We start from the raw sequence: 19,990 nt of genomic DNA, 5'->3' as shown, positions 1-19,990 counted from the left end.
GTTGGATATTAAAACCAGTGGTGGACAAAGTACACAACTCTACTATTTGAGTCAAAGTATAGATCCTCTTTTAAAAGAACTTAAGAATTCAAAGTACTTTTTTCAATCTCAACATATTGTTGTATATTGTCAGAATACATTGCAAACAACCCATTCAATGAACTGACTTGCTTGTAGAACCCGTAGAATGAAAAGCTTGTTGAATATGTTGCAACGCCTGTAGAAATGCCACTGGCAACACAAATTGACAACACAAATAGCGGCTAATGAAAGCCTTCAACAAAATGTAGTAGAGTCAAAAGTACAAGATTTGTCTTAAATGTAGTGGACTCAAAGTAATTATTCAAAAAAATTATACTCAAGTAAAGTACAGATACTCAAAACCGTGTTTAAGTGCAGTACTTACGTAAATGTATTTAGTTACTGTCCACCACTGATTGAAACATACTGTAGTCATATAAACACTGTGCCAAGGAAGTATTTGGCTTATCAGGACAAAAAAACCAAACAAATAGTAAATGCTTCACATATAATGTGCTTTGATACAAGAAGCAAAGCTACAACAAAAGCTAGTCAAAAGTCAATAAATTGCATTCAATATATTTTTGCACATCAGGGGAGAAACGCAAGTGCTTAAAAGATTTGATTTTTATTTATGTTGCCAAGATTTCATGCTGCTTCCCACTGTAGCAGTTGGTCCCAGTTCTTGCAAGGGTGTTAAGTCAACACAACATGTTTGCCTTGTAAATGAGGACAACTCAGAAAATGGCAGCCATTCCCGTCGACACTGTGTGACAAAGCCGTGACACTGTGTGTGGGTGTGTGTGTGTACACATTGTCTGACATGGTGGTGCTCACTTTGACAGTTTGTAGTCAGAAACAAACCTGAAAGAGCTCTCTTGTTCCAGCTGCTGTCCCTTTTTGGATTGGTGGGAATTACACAACATGTAACATGAAGTGCACCAACCACTTAGAGAGTATATACAGTGACACCAACATGGTTTAACATTAAAAGACTGTAGCCATTATCACTTAACTGCTATGTTTCTTCATTAAAGAAACAAAAACTCACTTTTTTATTTTGAAAAATGTACATTTATAAGAAACGTTACAGTACATTAAGCATAACACATAGTCAGTAAACACCAAATAGGAAGGCATTGTAGTTCTTCAAGTGTACCAGATTGTCTGCATTCAGTTGCCAGAACCTTAACAACACTTAACCATCATAAGGAAATTGATATGAAAAATCAACACTTAAAAATGTTATGTGCTTTGATCAGAAAAACTGAAGTCCCTTCCTTTCACTGCAAACGTCGAGAAGCACTGAGACATGGACAAATACTGACTGGAAGTAAATATTAAATGCCTGAGTAATAACTAAGACCTGAAATCTGCTTTTTACACATTAAAACAATGCAGCAACATTATATAAACAATAATGACATGAGGCTGAAGACATGTTTCAATTTGGCAAATGTCAATATGACTAGAATGCTTAACACAAAAATACTAAATATCATGCATAAGTACCAAAAGAGGAGTTTTTAGTGCAATTCTGCAAATTATATCATGCCATTATTTACTGCATACGCATGAGTGCATGCATACTTACTATGTTTGTTTTTTTTCTTTACTGTGGTCCCTTTTCAGCATTTTAATTTCTTATCATAAATTACATAAGCAAGCACAGAAAACATTTCAGAAATACTAAAATGTAGTGTCGTATGCAATGTCACAAAAGACAACAAAGATATTTAAATTACACAGTTACAAAGTGGCTTGAGTTGAGCTTTAACGTCATCCAAAATATTGTAGCTCAAGAAAATATTAAATTGTTAAAATAAGTGCTCATGACTTAGATGAGAGAAAAGACAAAAAAAGGTTCCTCTTTCCAAAAAAAAAAAAGTATAAGAAAATATCTGGGAGGAAAAAGTCCAGCGCTGCCTTGTGCTTTCCATTTGAAAGTCAGATCATAACATCATGACATCAGTTATTTATGACTGAAATATATTGTTGTCTCAGTTGTCACCTGACCAATCGAGTTAAGTCTTAAGTGTCATATTCTCTGTGATCGAGAAGTCAGCTGTTTCATTTTGTCATTCACCTTTCATCGCCTTTTTTCTTTTCTGTCGTCCCGTCCAATCACCTTGCCTATCCAGGAGCTGAAGGCAGACACTTTGGTGTAGACGCCAGGGGACTGTTGCGTCCGGCAGGCTTGACCCCAGGACGTGACCCCGTAAACCACCCAACCCCCTCCCGGACGCTCGCACACCAACGGACCTCCGCTGTCACCCCGGCAACTGTCCACACGCTTCTCTGACTGGATGCTTCCAGCACAGAGCATGCGGCTGGTGAAGGCGCTGTGGAAATGCTGCTGGCAATAACGACGGGGGAGTAAGGAGAGGGGCGCCTGCTGGAGGGTCTTGGAGTATGAGCGGCCTGGGAAAGAGGCAAAGTGAAAGAGGTTAGAATATGATGTTTGGAAGAGTGTGTGTGAGCATCATATTTATGTTCTAGCCATGATAGGGGGATGGCTCTTGGAATGACAACGTAGGCCATCGCCTCTAGCGGCATCAGCAGGTTGATGGGTTTGATTTTGAGTGAAATATCTGGTCAATTTTTGGTTGTTTTGCATTTGGTACAGATATTCATTGTCCCTAGAGGGTGAATTCTAACTTTTTTGATGCCCTTACCGTTCCACGAATGCCATCATCCAATCAAAATGTATCCAAACACTTTGGTTTATGACTAAATCCCTGCAAACCAATGACATTCCCATAAGCCTCAGCTGTATTTGTTGGATGCTAATTAGGGTTTGCATGCAGTAATTAAAGATGGTAAATATTATAACTGCTGAAAATCAACATGATAGCATTATAGCATTATCACTGTGAGCATGTAGACTCACCCACCAATTCTATTGTTTGTGCAATCAAAAGCACGACACACTGAGGCACACAAGCATTCCCAACCGCCTGTTTTTTGGGCTCAACAGCTGCACCCTGAGATACAGAAAGTTTAACTTTTGTAACACAGCAATGCCTGGAGGAAGAATCCAAACTTTGGATTTTTGGTAAAAAGGCTATGATATGGTGCTGGTTATGTTCGCTAAGCAACCTGCATTGGTGCCCTTGAACACTGGCACAGAGTACGCTCAAGAGTATCAAGAGTAGCACGCAGTGACTGACCTGACCTTTTCCAAGCGATAAAAGACATGACATGTTCTGGCTTGGAATAATTGATATTGGATTTTTTTGCCGATGTGCGATATGCTGTTATTTAACAAATCATTTGGCCAATAACCAGTGCCGATATATATATATACATTTTTATCCCCACATCATTTTAGTGAGCATCAAGTCTCTTCTTTAGTGGAATTAACATCATATTATGCATACATGGCCCACCAGCAGATGGAGACATGAAATTCAATCTTTTCAGTGTACGTAATATTAATTTATAATGCATGTTCACTTTGTCTTTAAAAGAATACATATTGGCTTGTGATATTGGCAGAAATTAGCATCTGGCCAATTCCGATATCTCGTTTAAAAGTCAATATCTGCCAATACTGATGACGTGCCAACATTATCGTGCATCCCTAATCCTGGCCCTGAGCCTTATTTTTGTGTGCATGATTGCTGTGTGGTTTTCTGTAACTTATAACTTATACATATAAGCATATGTGCATGACTTGTACATTATCTCCTTGCCTGTGGGCAACAGACTCCATGTCTAAGTCACAGTCCTGATGACTTTTTGGGAAGACTGGACTGAGTATTTGTCAGTCATTTTCTGTAACCGCTTGTCCTCGTAAGGGTCGCGGGGGGGCTGGAGCCAAACCCAACTGTCATTGGCCGGAAGGCAGGGTACACCCTGGACAGTTCGCCAGACCAACGCAGGGCCGACACATATAGACAAACAACCATACACACTCACAGTCACACCTAAGGGCAATTTAGAGTCACCAATTAACCTGAGCTGCATGTCTTTGGACTGTGGGAGGAAGCCGGAGACCCCGGAGAGAACCCATGCAGACACAGGGAGAACATGCAAACTTAGAGGGGGCCCCCGCCCGGACTGAACCCCGTTCTGAGTATTTGTAAAAGTCTTATTTAAGTAACATATATGAGTTAGTCTGACGTTTTCCCTTGGTTGTTTTATTATGAGCAGATTGTGTTTTCTTGGTTCTTGGATTTCTGTTTACTGTGTTCTTCCTCTCCTGTGCTCCTGCTGCCTCTCCCTCATTTACCCAACTACACACCTGCCTTGCATCAGCCTCATGACTCCTCCCCTACTCCTGAGTTTTTCCTTACCAATTAGCCCCCTTCTTCCTCTTTTGCCTAATCAGCTTATTCCCCTCACCTGAGTTACTCTGCCCCATTCTCCACCTGTACTTCAGACTAGGTTTTTAATTTAAGTTCAGTCTTTGTAAGATCCTTGATCCAACCTTGAAATAAAGAATGATCTGTTGGAGTCTGGCCAAGATGTCTGATACCCTCATCTTGGCCAAATCGAAAGGGTTTGACGTCTTCAATGTACTGGATCTGGAGTCTGTTGGACATCTACTTTATTCAGCCTAATTTGTCACATTCTCATCAAAGGCCTTTGGGACCTTTTTTTTTTAAATTAGAGGAGCTGTATGGTGGTGATGGTTTCTGGCAAAGACAAAGAGAAGCTGTTGTTCTTCTCATCTCATAGAGGTTCCCATTTTCTACATCTTTTAATCATTTCCCATGCATGCAGACTGTGTCACTTTATTGTTGACCTGACTAAACACAATGAAGGTGACCAATTATGAAAACTGACCCCAAGCTACAGTGTTGAGTTTATGGCTCTCTTCATGACCACATGGTTACATTAACTGTCAATGGTAGCTGAGGCTGGTGTGTATGAGTAGAATTTGTTTGTGTGTGTGAGATATCAGAGTAGCACATAGCCATCGTTTCGTCTTTAGTTAAGCAGTTACACACTCTAAATAGCCTGTGTTGTCATCACAGTGAAGTAAACCCCCCCCCACTCACACACACACTCACACGTGACTTGAAAAGACACGCCCCTAAACAGGGACTGCATTGCATGTTTTAGCAGAAGCGTGTACTGAGACCCTCTGCGGCCCTCTGTGACTAATTTGCTATGATTAATGACATCAGCATGTAATTTAAAGATCACGAACAGATGTGTGTCGGTGTACACAGTCGAGTGTATGGATGGATACAGAGCATGAAGTGAAACAAGTGCAATTATTGGTTAAGGATTGTCGTGTGCTTTACATGCATTTACAGATAACCTTCAAAATCACTCACATATGGTAGGAATAGTGTTGTTACAGCACATAATTGTCCTTAATTAACTTACTGTTTTTATATCACTACGGTGTTCGGTAATAGATTTCCAGAGCTTTCAAAACCTGTAACGTATCTCCTGGATTCCAAAAGCCCAGGTAAATATTTTGAATTAAATGTGTGTATTTACAAGATGTCGTGATCCTGCTCTGTGTCCAGAGGCCCTCAGACTTTATGTTTAACACTATCTGGCAAATATCTTCAAGATATATTTGTGATTTGTCTTTGTTTTCATATGTTTCATTATTATGAGGATTTGGTTTTGTAGGTTTGAGGTTTTCAGCGTTTTTACTGTTTTATTTTGTTATGTTCTCCTAATGTGTCATGTCTGATTTCACTTCCTACCTTTGCAAGTTTTCCCTCCAGTCTTTATTGTCTGCCTCGCCCTGATTAGTTTCACCTGTCCCTCATGCAGTCACCTCACCTCCTGCTCACGTCTTTGCACTTCCCAATCAGTGATTCCCAAAATATTTACCAAACTATTTCATTTGTTCTTTATCAGTTTGTTGTTAGTCCAGTGCCAAGAAGTCCATTTTCAGAGTTTGTTTCCTAGTGTTTTGGAGATCCTCTTTTTCTTCTGGATTTGCTCGTTACCTATTGTTTGACTGCTTGCTGTAAGTTTATTATTTGAAAGTTGAATCATTTTTCAGGGCTGCCCCCTAAAAGTCAAAGATTTGAGTCACAACTGATGGGTGTTAGTTGCTGGGGTGACAGTTGCAGAGTTGGCCTGTTTTTTGTTTGAAGGTAGTTGCTGGTGGTTAGCTTGCTAAAGTATCAGCCTTCCCATCTCAGCATTGTATTACTGCTTTTTAAGATATCTCTTCTCTGCTTTATATAATTAAGAGTCGTGAATGTTTTACACCTTCCCGTGTACAGTGCTGCTTATGTGTTAAATACAGGAGGGAAATTAAATAATGTTGTGTTTTGCACCTCAGGGCCAGCTTACCCTCCTCCCCTTTACACAAAAACAAACACACACACGCACACCCTCACCCGTATCACCCCAGCCGGTAATGTGACAGTTGCTGGCTTGTTTGAGCACTCTCTCTTTCCTCATGGGCAGACAGGCGGGAAGAACATGACGGCTGAATGACACACACTCTCCCGGCATCTGGCCCACTGCCCCCGGTGACAGACGAACCAAGGCCAGGTCGTAATCGTTGCTATGGGAGTGGTAGCTTGGGTGGAGGACTATCTGATCAACGCCGTACTCCTCCTCGTATTCCTCGGGGACGAGGGAGTGGTAGTCGCCTACTCTGACTTTATACTGCTTGGTGCTGTTTCCGTACCTGCAGAGAAAAATAGAGGGATGGATCAAAAGGGGCCATAAGGGAAACAGTGTGTGTGTGTGTGTGTGTGTGTGTGTGTGTGTGTGTGTGTGTGTGTGTGTGTGTGTGTGTGTGTGAGAGAGAGAGAGCGATCCCACTGCTGATACATAAACCATGAGCGATAAAATGACGAGCTCCGGCTGGGGTTACCTCAGCAATAGTTCATCTACAGCTGGAAAAAGTACAAGCATGTTACTCTGATCGCACACAGTCATAAAGTCTGGGCTAGTTGCATATGAGTAGTGGAATATATTTTAAGGTTTTTTTTCTGATATATTTAAGACTTAAGCTTGTTATTTTTCTCACTGTGGTATTTTGGTTATTTTAAGCTTAACCCTGATGGGACACTGTGTAGCCTGAGATCTTCATGGAGGTGTCTCATGATTGCCCCACCAAACTGCCTGATTTTAAAAAAGTGACCTGATTCTTTGGAACGGTTCATCTTTGGTATTATGTTTTCAAGTTGATTTTTAGTTATATTTTCCATTATATATTGTGTTGTGTTCTCTGTGAGGAGGGACCAACCTTGAAGGAGACGCAAAACAACTAAAAAAGACACTAAATTACCTCAGAGACACAAAACTCCTGTAATGAAAAGCCACCAAATCACCTCAAAAAGACACTACATTACCTCAGAGACAAAACTATTTTGAAAAGAGAAAAACCAAGACACTAAATTACCTCAAAGAAAGGCAAAACTACTGAAAAGAAAAGCCACCAAATGACCTCAAAAACACACTAAGTTACAAATGAAAAAAGTAGCTTCAAGAGACACAAAACAACCAAAAAAGACACAAAATTAACTCAAATAATGATGAAACTAATACAAAAAGACACAAAAATCCAAAACACTACACTAAATTACATCAAAGCAAGACAAAACTAGCACAAAAAGACACAAAACAACAGAGGAGCCACTAATTTGCCTCATAGAGTCACAAAATAACTACAAAAAGACAAAAAACAACCAAGAGACATACCATTACTCCAACCAACCATTACAAAAACCAACCACAAAAACACAAATTTACCTCAAAGAGACAGAAAATCACTACACAGAGACAAAATTAGCCCAAAATGACACTTAACTTTTCATTTTTGTGCCTAGGAGCCTATTGTCTGATAATCCACTCATAAATCTCACTGCCCTGCACATCAACATCGTTCACCGTCAGGGTTGCACACTTCTTGCACAACTTAAAGGGACTTTGCAAACTTGGCCAGAGATTGAGAATAGGCAAGAATGATAACAATAAATCTGTCATTGTGTCTCTGCTGTTTATGCTTCAAACTGACTCATAGCTTGACATAATGGAGTGTTTTCCATGCTTTCCGTTTAGTTGTTGGAGATGTCTGGCCTTTTTGAAACAGAGTGGGAGGGAAGGAGAAGAGAGGAGTAGGGGGGCAAGGAGGGAGGAAAGAGAAGGAAGAGGAGTAAAGGAAGGAGGCCTTTCGATTGAGCCAAGTCTTCGTGTCCAGTTACAACTGGTGGGGTGTTTCCGGAAAGATCTCCTGACCTGTGAATGCCACAACGTTCCTGGCAGAGCAGAGACACTGCTGACCATTCATTTATGTACAGTACATACCGACCATAAAGGCAAAATCTCAGGATTAGAATGGAGTTTAAATGTGACACCTGAGTTACCTTTCTCACGTTATTGTTGTTGCTAAAAGCATTTCCAAATCTGCAGGAGTTGTGTTACTGTTGGAAAGCCTCCGTCTGTACGGCCTCAAGGTATAAATAGGTATAATGTGTTGACAACATGTGAGCTCTGACCTGAGGTCAATCTTTATGAACCTAATAATTGGTAACGGTAATGTATAGGATAAGGTGACATGTTCGTGTAAGTGGCACCTTAACATGTCACTATAAAATGTGCTTGTGTGCCCATTCGAACAAACAGAATGAGTGTGCCAGTTTGCTTGTATATTATGCTTTCTGTGTATTGTGTGACTACATGACTGTTTGTTTGTTTGTTGCTGCATGTGTTTTGGTTACCATATGTGAAAGGTGACACTGTTAAGTCGGAAGTCCCTATCTTGGTCTGCATGCTCTGGCTTGTGTGCAGCAAATTACTTTTCAAAGCTGTCATAGCTGAAGCTAACAGCTTGGAGCAATGAAAACTGATATGTGATCAGGCAGGCAAGAGGACTTTGTAGCATCTGACCTTCCTTGTCTGCTTTTAGTGTCTATAATAACAAATATCGTACATAAAGCTACAAATACCTTTCACAGTTTCTGTGGCATTAATTTGTGGTATTTAGGTGTGCACTTAGGGTATCTTTTGAGCAACAATGAACATCTATGATAATAATTAACTGTTATCATCAGATATTGTTGTGTCTTCATGTTGCTGTGCACATTTTGAGCCAACCTGCAGCAGTCAGCAGAATGCTGCTATTGTAACGTTGTCAGTTTGGATCTGATAAATGAATTCGAAAAGCAACCATCAATAATTAAAACTCATTCAATATAAAAAGTAAAGCCTGAGGCAGTAGGTGAGTAAGCATCTAGGCTATTAAGCACACACCAAAATATAATTAATTTTTTCTGGAAAGCCTATCATTAAATTACTCTTGCACAAGCACGCTATGGTATTTAACTTCAAGAACAGTCTGTTAAAGCTGTAGTTGGTAACTTTTATTTGGAAAAAAAAAAGTGTTGTCATATTTTCTGAAACTGCCAGCATATTTACACATAAATAAATTCAACATAATCTATGATTAAAAAAAATATGTTCCTCTGCCTACTTTATCGCCTTAAAACCCTACAAATGGCATTACAGTACATAAACAAAAACAACCAATCAGAGTGGTTGGAGTGAAGGAGTCTGCAAGGCAGCTTTCAATCATTGCTCGTCAACTGCAGTAAAACTGTCAAACTGGGCAATGCTTATCAAAAATGAACAAAGATTCTTTCACTCCATTGCTTATTTCTTGCCCCAAATGTTTCCAGAAATATTTTTTAGGCAGTGCTTGGTACTTCCGTTGACTTTGCAATATTTGCGTGAGGCATAGTGCACCTTAGTTTTAAACTCAGATTTTTAGTTCTTTGTTTTTGCTTTATTTATTTTTTTAAATCTAACTTTTATTTACTTCTAATTTTATTGTTTTGTGAGAACACAGATTATGTGTCTCATGTACTTCTTTTGGAATACAGTGACAGTTTCAGAAAATATAACAAAACATTATTTCCATAAAAGTTAGCAGCTGTATTTTTAAAGACATTGTTATGGTTGAAATTAACTCTTCTTGCTACCGTAGTGTTTCCTCTTCAGTCCAAGTAAAATTAATTCCTTCAATCTGTAATTACACTGATGGTCAACTGATTGCACTGTTTGTATTAGTCAGTCATAGAAGTCCTGATTACTACATCCCACGTGGTCTTCATTTGCAGCTGTGTATTTCCTGTGTGTCATTTAAAGGAAGAGGATGTTGGAGTCACATCACAAAGTGGATGTAATAGGAGTACTACTCTGGCAGTGGAGAGGGCCTGGGAATGGCTGGAGAAATGGCATTGGAAAGGATTTAGTGAATAACCTCTTCCTTTCTTAAATGTGGAAACATCAGGATTTATAGTGGTAGAGCTGCCAGGGCCTGTAAGTAACTCTGTTTTTCCTAACAAACCCAAACATCGGTCTGATACCCAGTAATGCAACCAACTTACATTGTTCTGAAAACCTTACATGTAGTCTACAAATATCAAATGCACACTCTGGGGTTAGGGCCCCCACAGTATTTTTAGCTCTTCCTTCTTTGTTCACATAATTTCCTTTATATTTTCTTTCCCCTTCCTTCTCTCTGTAATCATTAGATGATTGATTTCAAGCTGCTGGTGCCATGTGGAGGCCCCCAGACCAGAAGTAAAAGTTGAAATGAAGTGACTCTGGCGGTCTCCCGCCGCCTGCACCACAGCCAAACCACTACTGATCACTGCTCACATCATTGAGGTTCTCATGCCTCTGACAGACTTTACTACACTGAGGAAGTCATTAAGTTGTGTAGTTTGGGTGCAACTCAAGCTGCAATAGATGTATGCATAAGCACACCCACTCTTTCATGAATAAAGATGACAATGTAACAGAGAAATGCATTTGTGTATGCAAATGATAGGCAGCTTTAAAAGTGGGTTCACACTCTATGTTTAGAGCACTAAATTCTTGCTTGTTAAAATGTACTTAATGTGTTAATGGTATAGCCTATTATGTATTAATGGATGTAGAATGTGACCACACTTAACAAGCTGCAGACTAACCACTAATCACTGATGCTGACAGGAGGACAGACCAACTGACAAGTGTTGTGGATGCGTTGAGCAAAGCAGCAGATGGGATGACAGAGAAGATGCTTGCTAGGTGTTTTGAAAGGCCGGTAAACAGATAAAGCAAAGGTACGTTATTATTTCCAGGCCTCCAGACTGACCCTGAGCCTTTCAGTCTTTGACAAAACATATATGTGTGTAAGTAAATGTAAGTGTGTGTGTTTGACCTCTTGAAGCAGTGTGCCGAGGTGAGGACCCAGCAGGTGTCAATGAGAGTCGCTCCACACACCAACCTCCCGTCTCCTCGAGATCCTCGCAAACGAACAGCAGCCTGCCATGGCCAGCCACCCCTACAGGTACAAACACACACGTTTACACACAAGCAACTGTAAAAGTGCACAAATACACTAGAAAGTACTATGTAGTAAAAAGTCAGCACATGTGGTTGTTGCACCTTGACTCATAAAAACAGAACCTTAATAAGGCAGCAAACATAGCAAAATGCATATTTTACCCAAATATAATCAATGTTTTTTTCATTTGAGGACACTAAACGTTCGCAGAATGAATTTACATCGGCTATGTTAAGTGTAAACATGCAGGATATGACTTCTAAACATGCACACCCACGCACACACACACACATACACAAATATACAAGTAAATACTCAGTATGAAAAACATTCTTTGGTTTCACATGGGCCCATAAAAGTGACCACACGCACTCGGTTGCATAAATATTGCTTTTATCTGTTTATCCCAATCTCTTTCCCTCTCTCTCTCTCTCACTCACTCACACACACACACGCACACGCACACGCACACGTACACACAGAGCAAGGCGATGAAAGTCATAACCACAGGACTTTTCTATGTTGGCCATTTATGCCTGTTTCTCTTTAATGTAAATCAGTGTAAATGACAATCTCACCTTTCTATCTTACTAACTCACATGCTCTTGCCTGCATATAGTTTGTGCGTGGAAGAACATACAAGTGAATTTCTTTGCCTGTAGCTTCAGATCAGCTGTTTTCCATCAAAGTCTCGTTGACCTGAAAACGTGTCCAATATTCTTTATTCCATACGTCTCTGGCAGCCATTCTCTGCGCTGTTTCTAATCCCTCCTGTCCCCTCAATCTTACCTCAGAGAGTTTTCTCCTCCTATGATTCGGCGCTGGCGAGTGTGTACGAGCCGCAAACCACAAATTGAGCTGACAGGATCTGACAGAGACAAAAGAGGAACCTTTGGGTGTATATATGTGAGAGTGTGTGGGAGCGTCATGATTGTTAAACCATACATTCGGGCTCAGATGTTGCTCTTATTAAATATTTAGACGAATCGAAAAAATAATAAAGTTTGACATTTGTCTTTCACTACTACATTATGAGCCTGAAATAAAGTAAATTAAATAAATGAGAGATCATTTTCATAGTGTGTGTGTGTATGTGATGTTAAAATCTACAAACACAGGCTGAGTGCTTTCAGGAGGTGTAATTTATCGTACTGAAGAGACAAAACACCCTCCTGCACTGGTTTGACTGTCAGTATGTGCACGTGAGAAACAGGAGTAGTAGCATATGTGCAGGTAACAGATAGCATTGCGTGAGTCTGCCCTGATGTGTGACAGACAGGGTGAAGCAATAACACTGCGCTCACTATTTTACCATCTGGAAACACACACACACACACACACACTCAAGTCCTGCCCGCTTTCCTCTCAGAATCTTACCTCCTGACTTTTCTTTAGTCATTTGTTTCTAATTAGTTTTTTAGTGTATATGAACTATGGAAATGTTTGCCAAACACACTATAGTCTCATGTACACTCAATGCACAATTATATGTAAATAAATCACAGGGGCTCCATTTATTTTATGTAAAACAACAAACCTGACTGACCTTTGACCTCTCTGTAGCTTGGCTGCGATTCACCATAGTCACAAATGACTCCAGCGTCCTCACTATGGCGACAGTTGTGTGTGCCGGGTGCTTGTTTGATGCAGTCTGCTAACGAACGCTCCTCGCCACTGCACTTCACATTGTCCACATGGATTGGCCCTGTACCCTCTCCGAAGTATGCCATCACACGGGCCTTTGCCACCCCACTGTGGAGGACAGACAGGACACCAACACATAGACATTTCTTTGCCATTGCCTTATGAAATTATATTAAACTGAAAACCTGTTAATACTATATGAAGGTTGGAGATAAAACGAACTGCAAAAGTATAAGTCTTACAATTAAAGTATTAAATCTCGAAGAGCAAGGAGCAACAAAACTGATGTAACATCAGTAAGAAAGCAAAATCTTGGGGTGCCTGGTAGCTCAGTGGATAGAGCAAGCACCCTATGTATACAGGCTGTGTTCTCGCCGCAGCGGTCCGGGGTTTGATTCCAGCCTCGGCCCTTTGCTGCATGTCACCCCCTCTCTCTTTCCCTCTTTCACATTTGTGCTGTCCTGTCGATTAAAGGCAAAAACACCCCCAAAAAATATATATATATATAAAAAAAATGAACGCAAAATATTAGTAAGCTGAACTGGATGATCTACTGTAATAGTAAAGCTGCTTTCACTCGGCTGTGCTGTAACTCAGCTTCCAGTGTTTCAGTGAGGGGAAGCGGTTGTTGTCCACATGCAGGTGCACAGATTTTGCTTTCCCGCCTATAGTTAACGTGTTGAACTTCTTGCAATTGCTGCCTTGCATTGGCCTATCAAATAGCAGACATCATGGTGTCAGAACGAAAACAATACGGGGAAGCTTATAATGTTGGTGTCTGAATTATGGGCCTGGCAACCAGGAGAAAAAATGTAGCTAGGATGACTCAAACTTTTGATGATCCTTATATTGTCCTAATATGTAGAAATCTTTGGTGTCTTAATTTGTCTTAATACAGTATGCAGCTATAAGCTGACTCACACTTCTTGCACCTGAAACAGACACTTTTAAAAATGCTTTGCTTTTTTGGGGAACACTTTTGCAGGTAGGCAGCTGTCTGTGCAGTTACCGCGCAGCACTGGGAAAGCAGTTTAAGTGGTAAATTTTCCCAAACTTTTGGGGAAAAACCCCAAATTCTTGGTGTCCCTTCATTTTAAACTTAGGTCTTAGAACATTAAGCAGACACTGGTTAGCTGACCAGAGAGACATCAATTAAAAAAAAAGCCTTTTGTACCCTGATGAAGTCCTTAGGGTCGAAACTGGTTGGTGTTTTATTGCAAGTAGCCATGTTTTTCAACCTAATTCAAGTGCATGTGTTCCTGCTCGCATGAGTCCCTTAAGTCTGTGTTTTCCTTTCATGTCTCGACCCATTTTTAAGAGCATTTTTTCTTTGGTTACATATGGTAAAGCCAGTCTTCAAGCTCACCAGTACCGTTTTTGCACAAGTTAAGTTCAAAACTGTTCCTTCACCTAGAGCCTGATAGGTAAGAACCTAAACCTTATAGTAAATTCTAAACTCCACCAGTGGTTAATGGAGAGAGGCCAGCACTGGAGTAAAGTGCTCCCTGCACTTTGTTTTTGTTAGAAGACAAGCTGCAGCATTTTGAACCATTTCCAGATGAGCCACAGCTCCTGTCAGGATTTGAAATGTTTGTGTTGTGCAATAGTATGATAAGATTTTGACAATATCGGACAAATTAAATTCTATTTGCTCGCATTGTTGCTTTGTTTAAAAAAATCACTTATTCAATTAACTGATTACAATTCTATTATGTATTTTATTATTATTTATATCTATATATATACTCTCCAAACTACCATTAATCATGTCACTAACAAAAACATTCAATAGCTGAATGCTTGGCTGTCACATCTCTGTGTCTGCACGTGCATGTATAGATGTTATTGTTTGACATTCTCTGGCTGTGACGCAAATCAGGTCAAACCATTTTTGAGATCTGATAAGTTTTTGTATCACTTTCTCACCTCTGACTTTAATTAGCAAACAGCTAACACGCAGAGGCCTGTAGGTTGCGTCTGTGTGCCTGTATAGTAACTGTGATTTTAATTAAGACTGATAGATAACCGACTGAGAGGATCTCACGTTGCGTCCCTGGGGTTTGATGGGTGGCAGGTCCTGTAGCTCCAAAGGGAATCTCATGTGTCTTATTGAGACATCTAGCATTGTGTCTGTGTCTCCAACAGCTCCCTGAGCAGTACTTAACATGCAAAGGGTGAACCGTCAAGTCACTTGGATCGAAAGAAGAGCCTGACATCAAGCCCGCTCTGTGTGTTTCTATGGCAACACACAGTCACACGATATCAGTCAAACACAATCTGCTTTACACACTAAAGGCTGAAGTTAGAAAGGAAAAAGCAAAGTGTTTTCTCAGAAACATATTTCATGTACTCTCTATGTATTGTGAATTATTTTTCCAATTCTGGCCACTTCTTTGTTAGATCAGTTCTAAATATTGCAAGGAAGGATAGAAGAAACACTTCAGTGATTTGGATAGATTCAGCCACTTATTGTAATTTGGACAAACTTCAAAAAGGTCTTCAAGCAAAGCAAAACCTCTTGCTTGTCCTTTCTTATCACATGGCAACACATTCACTGTAGGACTTTAATAGCAGGCTTTCACTAAAACCCTATTATTCCCTGCTGCCCTCTTAAGCGTGTTGTTTTTGAAAATGGTTTAGTTGATGAGGTGCATGTACTTTGAGGTAGATAGGTAAGCTATAGAGGATGAAGAGGGTATACTCCCCTACATACTCTAGTGGCTTATTGGCTGATTGGTGGATATACTGTTAACCAGAAAAAGACATGGCTTTACTTCATATACTTGTGTGTACCCTCCACAATACCACTGGTTGTTTTTATGTATTCATTTGTATTTTCAATAATTGTCTTTAAATTTGTTTTCAGTACAATCTGAAGTTTAAGTGTAACTAAAGCACACCAAAACGTTCTCAGTATATATAACATATAATTGTGCTATTCAAATAACATTTGTGTTTTTGCCTACCGCTACAGTAGGACAAATTAGTTCACTTTGCCTTTAAGTCAGTTAATTTTTGCGGTATAATAATATTTGTAATGACTATAATGGAATCTTAAAGGACTACTTCCCAACTTAAATGACCATGTTTATATCAATAACTCATCCTCTATTTTGTTGTATTTATGCAAAAAATGTTTTTTTGGCATGCCCCCAGTGAACAAAGAATCCAAAAACAAAATTCTTGATGAATTAAAGTCATAGGGGTACATGTTAATAAACAGCAAAACGATACCAAAACACCTGTTCACAAACTCCCACAGAACTCATGCAGTATAATCTCATTCATAGTTTCATTTATCTCATTTATCTAGTCATATGCTTAGTCCTTTCCCAAAGTGCGGATTGACCAAAGTCAAACAATGACAAAAACTACCATTCAAGGCAGCGGTAGACCAGCAGCTCCTATGTTCGGAGAGGTAACATTGCTGTTTTTGTCAATAGAGTCTGGCTTTGAAGAAAGCATTGGTAAGTTTCATTTAAGGTCAATTCTTTGTCTAAAAGGGTTGACTGTTTGGGAAGTACTGAGCATACGACTGGGTAAATTAGACTTGGTATTTACTGCATGAGTTGTGTGAGTTTGGAAATGGATGTTTTGATGTAGTTTTGCTGTTTTTAAATGCAGACCTTTCTGTTTCTCAAAGTTTCTCCAATTTTCAATTCTTTGTGCAACAGAGGCATGCACGAAAAAAAAAACATATTTCTTAACACATTCAGCATAACAAGGGGTGAGTTTTTAATATACAAATGGTCATTTGGGGGGTGAAGTAGCAGTTGTGGTACAAGTATGAGTCAGTCCTCATTACAGGCTTTGTTTAGACTGTTAGCTAATTAGATTGTTAACAAATTATGTTTTCAAGTTCGATGCTGGCAAAAATGTCCCTTGTGAGTGCGCTGACAGTTTCATAAAGGTCCTTCTCCAAGGTGACTCTGGGTCAAACTGTTGACTTTGAATATAATTTGTGTGAACATGTCTAAGAGTGTGTGTCTGCATATATTTTGTTTTATCACTCCCAGAGCAGCCTCTTACCCTCAGGGACCTGCTGTGTATGTAATGACCTTTCACCACACCCTGTGCAAGACAGAATGATGACCCTAACACGGATTTAACACGCCTCCAACACGCTTCCTCTCTCTCACACTTATGTGCTCCAGATGTGGCTTTCATCTACACGCAGATGTGTCACAGAAGACTGGGTGGCTAAAGGGATGATGATGTCCCATGCTGAGCGCTGATGAGAGTGAAAATGAAGACAGTTTGTTATGGCACAGTTCTCCCTTGCCATCCCTCTGCCGTTGTTTTGGAAAATGGGACAGTGTCTCAGAGGGAAGAGCTAATAGGACACAGAGAGGATGGGATGAGGTAGTTTGCTTCGCCTCAACATATCTGTCACTGTGAATGTGTCATAGGCACAATTGGTCTGCCCTTTAATAGGATGTTTATCTTGGCTCTGCAAAAGAGCATAGCTAAAACCCCCAATAAAGGCAGCTGGCAGCACATCAGAGGCTCGTAAGAAGTACTCAAAAACTTTAGTGCACAATTTGTAGAGAGATTGGATAATAAAATATAGTAATGTTAAATTATTTAAAGCATACTGTAGTATTTTCCATTGTAGGTTAGCATGAATTTCAAGATATGTATGATGAGGTGAAAACTGAAAACAGAGATGGGCTGAGAAATGGACAGATGAAAGACAGATGGAGAAAGCTGGTGCGAGTGTAAGACAAATGCCAGGTCTAAGAAGTGGTGATTGAGTTTGCAAACAGAGAAGGCAGTCTGGAATCACTTAAGTGAGGGTAATGTGTAGCGCGATCACAGTACAATGCCACAGCTCACAGCTGAAACTTTCTCCACCGTGTTACCTCTATTCCAACACCCCACCAGGACTGAATCTAAAATACAGTTTTTATTTTTCAGTTTCAAGCAAGCATTTTCCCAAATTGATCACTTTCAAGTGAATATTTGCAGGTTTTCTTTGCTTTCTATGATAGTAAAATGAATATCTTTGGGTCTTTAGATTTTTACTTCTTTCTGACATTTTAGCCTCTTTTACACTGCCTGTTCAAAACAGGATAATCAGGTCTTGCAATTCTGCATAAAAGGTAAAATCCCAGAATGCAATTGATATTGGTGTAAAAGGGACAGCTGGCAGGACAGGTTATGATGTGTTATGCATGTGACTCATCGTGGGAGATCTAAAAAGCAGCTAGTAGCAGTTACGTAGCAGCTAACTCAAGAAGAACAGCAACCAAAATTGTCTGCAAATTGGGAAAACAGTGAGATTTGGGAGCTCCTTATCTTACTGGCACAGGATGAGATCAGCCACCATATAACAGGGATGGCAAATGACTGTTATTGCCAAGTTATGCCGTTGTTATTGTCTAGAAAGTGCTGCAGGCGCATATGTTTTATATCACACTAGCTGACTCAGTTGGGGTTAAATGTCAAGTCTATCACACCTGTCATGCCTCTTTTGCTTCTGGGATGCTATCAAGTTATCTAAAATCAAACACTGGAGCAGGATGATGCTGCTGATGTTTGATTCTGTGTAAAAATGCAAAGGTGTGTAAAGAAGGGTTTTTGTAGCGGCCCTATAACGCTATGTTTTTGTACCAAAAGGCTTTTGTTAATCAAAAGATTTCATTGACAGAAAATCAAATGCACCAGTTTCTCCTAAAATGCTGTAAAATGCATCCATCTCTTCAAACTTCATAGGTCATCTTTCCTCCCTACTAAACATACATTCATACGCAATACGTGAAATTAGCCTCTTCCAACAGCTTCGTCTGCCCATATGGCAAGCAAAACATTCTTTTGGCTCATGCTCCGGGGGAGTCCCTGTGCTTGTTGTAGTTTTTATCATGTTACCCAGAAACACAAGGCTAACATACAGGCTACTTCGACACACCTGTGCATGCATACCTACCTGTATCCCAACTGTCTGCACACCACGTCTGCGTCACGATCAGTCCATCCATCGTCACACACAGTCCCCCATTGTCCGGACAGATAGAGCTCCACCCGGCCTTCTCTGGGGCTCTCGCCTCCCACAAGTCTTACTGGCACACCTGAAGAACACACATACACACAAACGCTGACTACACAGAGTCACCCTGTTGGCAAAAATGTATTCCTGTTCTCTGAAGTTACCCCAGACCCCTGAGTCTAGAAATACTAAAAGACACTACACATACACGCATTCCCTTACAAACCTGATCCTCCAGGCAAACGTGTCTTGTGAATGGGGCATGTGCACTCATGTTCTCTACTAAGGAAGTAGCTTGAACACCTGTCAGTTCTCATGCACGTAACCACTTGTGTGTCCAGGAGGGGAAATTGTGAAATTCCTGTTGCTATGAAAAGATCATTTATTTCCATCGCCGCTCTGTTTTTCACACGCTTCCTCTCTTGTTCTTTCTCCCTCTCAGATGCTATTCGCTGTTAATCGAATAAGTCTGGGCTTTAGGTTTAAACCATCCATCATCATTTGTCTGCACACAGACGCCCAGTCGTGCACACACAAACACACATAATCTCATTTACGTGAATGCCAATGTCTTTTCCATGTGTGGACACTTTCAGGATCAGTTTACACTCTCGGTGTCTCAGGTATTTTAATGCTAGGATATATATAGATGGTCGTTGTGTTTTGTAGCTCAAACACTGAATACAGTAACACAAACATTTTGTGAATTGCATATCCTGGAACGACTTCAGCAGTAGTCAGTGTAGCTTGAAATAATTCTCTATGACTGTATTAAGTTGAATGGCATTCAAACATTGTGTGTGTGGCACATAGGAATTGTAGGAGGGGGAGAATAAGGTAGGGAGAGTTAATTGTGGGAATGTTTACTTCATTGTTTGTGTTGGCTATTGAGGAAATGCTCATCGTTGTCCTCTCCCTTCGAAATACAAACACTCAGCACACACACACACACACACTGCTGCTCTAATACAACGCTAATGTGATGGTCGAGAGAGAGAGTGAGGGAGAGTTCAAAGCACAGCCTGGCTTATCTGCTTTTTCTCCTTTTCCAAAAACAACAAAAACCAATC

At 40.2% G+C, this 19,990-nt stretch overlaps 1 protein-coding gene and 1 long non-coding RNA gene across 3 annotated transcripts in view; one reads left to right on the top strand and one right to left on the bottom strand.

Moving 5' to 3' along the window:
- Nucleotides 1–1,032: 1,032 nt before the first annotated feature.
- The window catches only part of prss12 (serine protease 12), a 29,977-nt gene continuing 11,019 nt past the window's right edge, over nucleotides 1,033–19,990 (bottom strand). Inside the window, exons 8-13 of one of the 2 annotated variants that reach the window (XM_042485972.2) lie at nucleotides 18,861–19,002; nucleotides 12,837–13,042; nucleotides 12,080–12,158; nucleotides 11,165–11,287; nucleotides 6,342–6,637; nucleotides 1,033–2,442 (exon numbers count right to left, since the gene is read on the bottom strand). In XM_042485972.2, the coding sequence (XP_042341906.1) occupies nucleotides 2,111–2,442; nucleotides 6,342–6,637; nucleotides 11,165–11,287; nucleotides 12,080–12,158; nucleotides 12,837–13,042; nucleotides 18,861–19,002 (1,178 nt within the window). In that variant the 3' untranslated portion in view covers nucleotides 1,033–2,110. Of the gene's footprint in view, nucleotides 2,443–6,341; nucleotides 6,638–8,125; nucleotides 8,214–11,164; nucleotides 11,288–12,079; nucleotides 12,159–12,836; nucleotides 13,043–18,860; nucleotides 19,003–19,990 lie in introns of both variants that reach the window. The other variant, XM_088075988.1, reaches the window with a different exon arrangement.
- On the top strand, nucleotides 2,329–12,826 carry LOC148190013 (uncharacterized). The gene is made up of 4 exons (XR_015776285.1): nucleotides 2,329–2,467; nucleotides 10,954–11,066; nucleotides 11,174–11,293; nucleotides 12,085–12,826. It is a non-coding gene; the product is annotated as an uncharacterized LOC148190013 (long non-coding RNA).

This window comes from Plectropomus leopardus, chromosome 3, assembly GCF_026936395.1.
Source record: "Plectropomus leopardus strain MGB_pleo_1.0 chromosome 3, ASM2693639v1, whole genome shotgun sequence".
Taxonomy (NCBI): Eukaryota; Metazoa; Chordata; class Actinopteri; order Perciformes; family Serranidae; genus Plectropomus; species Plectropomus leopardus.
This window is presented reverse-complemented; position numbering and strand designations above follow the sequence as displayed.